The sequence below is a fragment of the Chenopodium quinoa genome, unplaced genomic scaffold (assembly GCF_001683475.1).
Source record: "Chenopodium quinoa cultivar QQ74 unplaced genomic scaffold, ASM168347v1, whole genome shotgun sequence".
Lineage (NCBI taxonomy): Eukaryota > Viridiplantae > Streptophyta > Magnoliopsida > Caryophyllales > Amaranthaceae > Chenopodium > Chenopodium quinoa.
Genome location: NW_018742241.1, coordinates 1,246,528 through 1,255,909, shown reverse-complemented (window position 1 = coordinate 1,255,909; position 9,382 = coordinate 1,246,528). Strand labels below are relative to the sequence as shown.

Sequence of the window (9,382 nt, the reverse complement as noted above, 5' to 3'; positions counted from 1 at the left end):
ATAAAGTTGAAGATAAAGCAATATCTTGCTTCACAATTCCTAAACCAAAAACAGAAGTGTCTTTACTCTATGCCTTGATTCGAGCATTTAAGGACTCAGGATCCCAATTGCTTATGAATGACAGCTTAACACCCACCTGCCTCTCTCCAAAATGAACTTTTTGAACAAAAGCCAACAGCAAAGCAGGAAGACAACCACCAATATTTTTGACAACTTTTATAGTTTTTTTTGCCCTCAGTTTTGCCCTGAGTTTTGTCTTTGTTCTTCTTATCAACTAAATATTTATGAAATTCTTCAATGGAATGAAACATAACCTTCAAAATATAGCCACACCAATCAAAATCCTTAGTCTTCTGAACATCAGACAAAGATTTAATAGCATTGAGGTTTAGAGACTTGTCACTCAAAGGTATCAGAAAATTTGTGAGGGCAAAGAGAACAAAAAGCCTCTTAAATTCATATCCACCATCTTTGAATTCCATAAGCTTTTCCTTCCAAACATCAAGAGAAACATATTTCTTCTTACTCACAGACTTACCTGTTAAATAAGAAAAAATTATAAATTAAATAATATAATAATTTAAGTAAGAAGGACTATATAAAAAATAATAAATAAAATATACCATCATTTTATTTGGAATCTATCTTTTTTTTTCTCTGCAGCAGATGATTTTTTTGTACTTGTAATATATAAAAAAAAAAAACACATGAAAACTATTATTAACCAATATTACAAGCATATAATTAAACCAATAAAACAAATAAGCCAACATTAGAAACAAATCAGCCAAAAAATAAAATAAATAACCTAGCATAGTATACACATTACCATGAAAATGGTACTTATCTCCAAAGAACAAAAACAGAACATAAAATATAAAATAATATAAATTACCTAACCCAAATATTTCAACTTGATATTGAACTTCTCCGATCTTATAATCAAACTTCTTTTTCCTTGGCTTCTTAGCATTAACTTCATCAGTTTTTTCAATAGGGTTTATCCCAAAACAATCCCTCCATTTCTTCATTATATCCTTGTCAGGTTTTTTTTTTTTTATCATTTTTCAATTTAGACAACTTAATCATAAGAGTTGAAGTGTAAGGAATTCCAAGCACATTATGTAGATCAGCACTATTAAATGATATCCTCTGATCTCCAACAAACAATATCATTGCTGTAGGATTGTAAAGTAAAACCAAGTATGGATACAATTTTTTGTTGAGATCTTCAGATAGATTGATTTTTAATAAACCACCAAAACCAATGTCATTAACAGCTGCTCTTTGTTAATCATTGAAACTTTTGACCATGTTGGTAGTAGTTGAAACACTAGATTGACTTCCAATAGAAATATCTGACAAATCATCTTTTGTAATATTGCTGAAAAATCAATAAAAAAAATGTTAATTAAAGAACAACACATTTGCATTTTGAATCAGGAATATGAAAAATCAAATACCTAAAATCAAATCGTCCTTTTCAATTTTTCTCTTCTTTCCAACTTTGAGAACATCACTAGTACTTTTACTGAAAAAACAAGTAAAGAATTAAAAAACAAGAAAAATATTATCATAAGCCAATAAATAGAACATATGAGCAAAACCAAAAAGAGCATATCAGCCAAATAAAAAACAAATCAGCCAACAAAAAATATATATATATTAAAAACGTATTAGCCAAACTAATAAAACATATCAGCAAGCAAAGATAATATATCAACCAACTAAAAATCAATATAAAAAAGATAACATTTTATCTTAGCAAGTTATGATTTCAGCCAACTTAAAAACATGTAAGCCAACAAATAGAACATATCAACAAGGGAAAAAGAGCATATCAGCCAAATAAAAAAAACAGAAATCAACCAACAAAAAACATATATCAAAAAGTATCAAACAACCGAATAAAATATGTAAGCCAACAAAGATAACATTTCAGCTTAGTAGTTTATGATTTCAGCCAATTTTAAAAAGATGTAAGCCAACAAATAGAACATATCAGCAAATAAAAAACTATTCAAACAACAAATAATATATATAAAAACGTATCAGCCAACCAAATAAATCATATAAGCTAACTAAGATAACAAATCAGCCAACATAAAATCCATATAAGTCAGCAAAGATAACATTTCAGCTTATAGCATTTGAGATTTTAGCCAACTTAAAAAAGATGTAAGCCAACAAATAGAGTATATCAACAAATAAAACAAATCATATCAGCCAAGTAAAAAAAAATTAGCAAACAAAAATTTATCATCAAAAACGTATCAGACAAATTAATCATATAAGCAAACTAAAAGACCGTATCAACCAACATAAAAAAAATCAACCTCTTAAATTTAAACAATCATAATGATCATACAAGGCAACACAATAAATATATCGGCCATCAATATCATCATATAACCCATCAATATGATTATATAAGGCAACACAATACATATATCATCCATCAATATCACCATATACAAGCTAACAAAAAAAATCTTATCACACAGTATAAGAAAAATATAAGCCAACAACAAAAATATATCAGACAATTAAAAAAAACATTTCACACAACAAAAGATGTCAAGTAAAACGATCAAAATATCAGGAAACCCAAAAATTAGCTAATTAAAAGATCATACCTCGATTCTGTTTGATTTTTTCTTTATGAAGTACTTTTTCCAGCTTTAGATTTTCTGTAAATAAAAATAAATGATCAAAAAACAACATAAAATACATAAAAATTTGAACAAAGACCTAATTAAAACTTTCGATACAAAATACGGTATCATCAACCCTAAGAAACAAAAGCAAATGCTAAAAATAAAAATAGATACATTAAATTTCAATATTGTAAATCGAATTCAATTAATTAAACACAAACAAAGCATAAGTTGAATCATAGTAAAAAAAAATAACGAAAAACCTAAATCAGAACAATTCAATGTAAGAAATTAAGAATTTAGGAAAAAACTGAATACTTAATGTTTGAAAGAAGTGAATCATCAGGATGTTCTTCCTTAACATTCAATGGCGAACGATTAGCATTCTTTGATCTCATGTTTTTCGATTTGAAAAAAATATTGAATTGAGAAATCTTTCATAAAAGAAGAAATATATAGACGAAAATGAAGAAAAGTAACCGAAAAATGTAGGAATTGAAGAAGTGAAGAAGAAAAGAGAAGTAGAAACTGCAGTGACGAAGAAAAGGAAATTGAGTTGAAAATGGTGGTTTATTTGGAATAAGAAAATGGAGTTGAAAATGGCGGAATAAGTGGAAGAAATAAATATGGGCTGAGAGTTGAGTTCAAACTTATATGGGCCTTTTCTCAAAAAATAAAAAAAATGCGCTGGCTAGGATTTTAACCCAGCCGCACAAACTGTTAGGTGCGGGCGGACGCACCCAATAGTTTGTGTAAATTTATTTCTTAATAGACTTTTGGGAGGTTGCTTATATTGCAAGAGTATGATTATTTAAAGTCTACCTATATGAGTAAGAAGTTTGACCGCTTCACCAAGTTAGAGGCTTAACTTGGAGATACTCGTGAATTGGATATGGACACAAGGCCTTTATATGGTGTCAAGGATACATGAATGTTTATATAAAACTTGTGTGTATAATACCTTCAATGGTTCAAAGTGGTTGAATGATTCAAAGCTTAGTCTATCATTATGATCAGAATCATTGTTAAGGGTATTATACTAAGTGGAAATTCAATCGTTTCGACATTTTCATGATACATAAGTTTTGAGTGTTTGTTATGTTAGCAAGGTAAAAGCATTAAACATTTATTATAAAAATGGAGGAGGATTGTTGGAACATTTATATATTAAATGTGCTTTTGGATTCACATTAATGTTGTTGGGAGTTGTGGAAATTAATGATATGGTTTTGTTATGAGAAGAGTGTAAGTAAATGGAAAATAGCAATGAACGTAATGAAATATTTAATTGCGTTGATGTTTTTTGAGTAAAAGACATTTCTTTTGCTAACTTTTCATATACTTAATAACGTGATTACGTAAGTAGTTATTTATAATATTTATTATAATTGATTTACATAAGTATTAAATGTAGTACAAAATAACCTAAATGTAGAAAAAATTAATAATATTAAAATATTAAAAAGACCTGAAATACCCTTTTTCAAAATGAAAAAACTCACTCAAAACTCACTCACCATTTCACCGGGCTTCATTGTATATATTTTTTTTTTTTTGCAATTCATTTCATTCACCATTTTACCTCTTGAAATCCCTCAAATTCCTTCAATCTGAGCCATAGAGACGAAGAAATCGTTCACTGTTCATAAACCATCTAGTCTAAGGTTTGTATTTTGTTTAATTTATTTTTGAATTATTGAAATTTTTCTTATGAAATAGTTTAATTGTTGTAATGTTCTGCTTTGTCGATTGTTTTGCTCCATTTGATTTCGAATTTTTTCCTTCGATTTGATGAAACTATGAATGTTGTTTCTGGGTTGGATTTCTAGGATTATGAATGACTCATTGTGATCTAATTTAGCCGATTTTGAATACAATTTTGGGGTTAGGGTTTCCATTATTTTGAATACAATAATAAGGTCTTCAAGTGACATCCTAGACATGCATAGCTCTTGAAAATTATAAATTCAAGTGTAAGCCATCTTATAGTATAAGAATACGAATATTGACCACATCCATCTCATAGCACCGCGTAAAAAATTTAATTTGAGTTTGATTATCAACGATCTGTTGTCCCTAACATAACTGTAGAAAAGTCACAATCCATCATAAAAGAGTTAAGAATATTAACTTTACCAGTATGCTTCGTGGCTACGGGAAAGTGAATTAGGTACAGATATTGGAATGTAGTTGGTGGGCTTATTGTAGTTGGTGGTGTAGGAATTAAAATTATAAATTCGTGGCTATTGGGCTTATTGTAGTTGATGGTGTGGGAATTAGCATCATCTAAGAGTACTTTGGAGCTTCTATGTTCTGAATTATTGAGAGTGGAATTTGATAAAATTATCCCAAATATGAAAGGTCAGTGTTAGATTTAGCACATGAGTCAGAGTGTAATGAATCATAATGAAATTTCGATGGCATCGTTTGATATTATGGTTTATTCGTAATTTGGTTAAACAAATTTAACAAATTTGACATTGTCTTATCAAATGTTTGATAGGTACATTTTCAAATATGTTATTTTTGGGTGTTAAGAGTATGAAATTAGACAAGTTATGTAGTCTGTTGAGCTGCCATTTCCTTAGCATTCATCATAGTTGAAATGAAGAAACATAAAATGTACGTCATATGACCTAACAATAAAAATCATTAATTGATTATTATAATTTTTTTCAGATGTCACAAGGTTATAGAGGTGGACGTTCGAAAAGTATGAGGTTAAAAGAGACTGCTAATATCAATGAGGATATTCCTATTGCACGACTATGTCCTACATTATCTAATAGGGCTAAGCCTGTTAAGACTAGCAAACTTCTTTCAAACAATACACATAATCCTAAATTTGGACCTGAATACAGTCAAAAAAATAAAGGGGAACAAAAATATTTGGATTAATTTGAAATAGCAATTCAGCAATCCGCTCATGCTAATAAAATAAGTTCAGAAGTTCCGTTTTGGAGTAGTAAGGGAAAGGGTTTAATGTCTAAAATAGATTGTGTAACTAATGATGATGATGATGACGATGAGAATGAGGAGGAAGAGGAGAAGGAGGAGGGGGAGGAGGATGAGCCACTGTCAAAACAACAATTTGGTTCAATAATGAGTTATAGAGGTAACTTTGAGGTGCATGGGAGATTTGGGGGAGATAGACATGTTTGTCTTGAAGACTGCAGTGGGTTGCAAGATTCAATTGATGGTAGCCCAACAAATCCCGAATAGCTAATGAGTTTTCGTGGTCACGTTGCATATTATATTTGGCATGGTTGAGTAAGTCTAAACAGTTTGTTTATTATTTAATTTGTAATATTTATGTAATTTGTTTTATAATCTACATTTCAGCAATTTAATTGGTGAGAGATAAATACATATTTTATATTGAATTCTTACTTGATATTTGTATATGCATTATATTTGTGACTTGAGTAAGAACGAATTGTATTGAAAGGTCACAAACAAAGTGCCCGTTTACAAAAGTGGAAACCTCGTAACAAGGAGATGAAGTCATTAATTATAACTAGTGAACTTTTTTATCTGGCTGATTGTATGTATTCTAATATGAACATGCCGTTAATATCTACTTTTGTGGAGAGGTGGCATCCAGAAACAAATTCATTTCATCTACCTTTTGGAGAGATGACAATAACGCTACATGATGTTTCATACATTTTAAGTACTCCTATCACCGGAGAAGCAGTTTTTGGTAAACTTGTAGTTTTCGAATTAAAAGAGCATCTAAAAACAACTCTTAATGTATCAACAACTGAGGTGGATAATGAATATCGTAGGGGGAGTGTGCGATTGAAATTTATACAAGGTTGTTAGGGTGTACTATTTTCGTAGACAAGTCATCTACTAGTGTTAGTCCTTATCTTCTACCATACTTGGTTGATTTGGAAAAGGTTAAAGATTATGCATGGGGTGCTGCTTGTTTGACATATATGTTTAATGCTCCTTTGGGTACTATTTAATAAAAAAAATTCCTTACATATTTTAATACCAAAATTTGTAATGTTAATAATATATTGTTATTTTAATTTATGTTAGGCTTGGATATATGCTTATTTTTGACATTTCGACCCCAAAAGAACAAGGAATGGGATTTAAGTTTACCGCATGCACAACAATGGATCCGTCCATATGTTCAGAGTGTTGGTATTGATTCTTTGGTGTCTAATAGACGCATACTAGATGATATGAAAGTTTATGAGGTTCGTAGTTTAATTATATATATTTGTACTATTAAAAGTATATTACTATATCCTTCACCATTTGTTCCTAATATTGTTATTTTCAAAATTTAGGTAGTGTGGACTCCATTTGATAGAAATCCTCATCAGACGTTTCCGATCACATTGTATTCCGGTGTAATTCATTTTAGGGATATTACAGAGCCATATATGCCTGATCGTGTATTGAGACAATTTGGATATGTGCAAATTATACCCATACGTCTATTGCATCCCAAAACTAGTTATAGAGGACCAGAGAACAACAAATATAAATGCAAATACGATGAGAACCTTCGTGCATGGGATTCTTGGATTAATCATTGTTTTAGAGTAGGTGAAGCGGGTTCTTATAGAGCAAATTTTTCCACTGAAATGGTAGAAGTATATCTTGACTATTACCAAGCTCGCATTTATATTTGAGTTCATAGAGATGTCGCATTAGCATCAATGCCAATACAACCATGTGATATGTCCGAAGTTGTAGTAAGTTTTTTTTTAATTTTATTATTTTTATTGGAAAGTAGAGTCCATGTTACTATTGTAGGATAACATTTATTTGAAATTGCAGCATCTGCAATACTTAGGTGCAAGAGCTTACCCACTCCACCCAGACGTTCGACACCGGAATGATGATGTGACATTTTGGCAATGCCTTGATGATTTAACCCGCCACTTAGAAGATTGGATGCCAAGAGTACAAGATGATCATCAAAGAAGAGGTGTAGGTGGTGGTTCAAGGAGGGGTAGTCGAAGGGGATAACATTTGTTTTATAGGAAGATTTTTTTTTCTAGATGCAAAGTAACACTTGTTATAATCATATTGTTCAATTTATGTATTTTGAATTAGATGCAAAGTGCAATATTCAAAACCGACACTTGTTACAATCATTTTGATTGATTTATAAACACTTACTATTGTTGGCGTCATTCGAAGCGCACCTGCTTAAGCATGTTGTGAATATGCTTGGCAATCATAGGAAGTGGAAATTGGCATACGATTAGGGACAAAGCAAAGTAGGGAGCCACCAACAAGTTTTTAAGGAACTAGTAAACCGTTCACGTATCATTATAAGACAACCATGATTAAGGGACAACAAAAGCAAAAACGATTGACCCGTGAAGGTTACACCCCATTCATAATTCATGATATTACTAACTGCATATGGTTCAGAAGCACGAAAGGAGGATCGGGGATGATGGTACGAAGTGAGTCATGGACACATTCACCCTTATTGGCCTCTACTTGATTCTTATTGTGAAAAGTAATTCCTGCAATCTCAAAGGTATACAAACAAAGATTCAATTTGCTCCAAACTAATATTAGGCTAAATTGGTTGAATGTAAATGCAACATATAATTCTAAATATCGTGATCACTTCAATTAAACAACAAGATTAAAAAGGATCCTAAACCGGTCGTCCAAATTGTCTTATTAGGCGTTATATTCAATTAGGTGATCAATAAACATAATAGAATCAACATCAACATTGGAGGCAATTTAACCATAAAAATAACGATTAATATATGACAAACATAACAAAAATCGTTAGAAATATAATAGAAACAAAAGGAACATGATTCCTTACTTTGATTGTTTTTGCTTGAAACTATAAAATGATAAACACGTTAGTAACTTCAAGGAAAATAATAACAATAATGGAAATTAAATCAAACGAAAGTAAAGTTGATTTGGGGCCAAATCCTCAAACAGTTCTACCTTTCACGCCTTGGTTTGGGTTTAGAACTTCGGGTAAAGTACGGACTCCGGGGAGTGCTTAGGGAATGTATTGTGAAAGAATAGGGAAGGCAAATATTTAAGCTAGAGCATAAGAGAGAGAGAGAAAGAATGATTTTTGGTGCCCCAAAACTAAAAAATCAGCCTCATATTTATAGAGCAAATGAGAGGGGTGAGGTCCGGAACCCTAAAATTGAAGCGCCGCGGAGAAATCAAACATAGAAATTGTTGTGTCTCAGCGCAAATTGTCGTGTCTCGGCAAAACCAGCCGTGGTGCAACATTTTTGCCTTGACACTACAGATTCCTTTTCTGGAATTCCTTCTAAATTCATTTTTATCTTTTTGTTTCACATTAAGTACGGAATAATTTAGGTGCTGTTTTAGTGTTCCAGGCTTAATTGGGTTTAGGGTTATTAATATTTATTAATCGGTCTTGATTAATAAATAGAATGAAATGGGTTAAAAGGGTTTTGGCTGAAATGAGGGTTGGACTATGCTTTGACTAAATACTTGGACTGATTTGTTGACTGATTTGTAGCTTGTGTTTGTTTGAATATGGATTTTAAGCACTCCCGAGATTAAATACTCGACCCGACCAATAATGGCGGTGAAAGGTTATTCTTCATCGTGTTTGGTTTTGGGGAGACATATATATATATATATATATATATATTTTTTTTATATATATATATATATATATATATATATATATATATATATATATATATACATATATATATATATATAAGAAACTTTTA

The 9,382-nt window shown here is 30.8% G+C and overlaps 1 protein-coding gene across 1 annotated transcript; it reads left to right on the top strand.

Moving 5' to 3' along the window:
• Positions 1–6,221: 6,221 nt before the first annotated feature.
• Positions 6,222–7,649, top strand: LOC110736720 (protein MAINTENANCE OF MERISTEMS-like). The gene is made up of 5 exons (XM_021917021.1): positions 6,222–6,360; positions 6,501–6,617; positions 6,705–6,868; positions 6,962–7,270; positions 7,458–7,649. Exons 1-5 carry the CDS (start codon positions 6,222–6,224, stop codon positions 7,647–7,649), a joined length of 921 nt encoding a protein of 306 aa, XP_021772713.1.
• Positions 7,650–9,382: the final 1,733 nt, after the last annotated feature.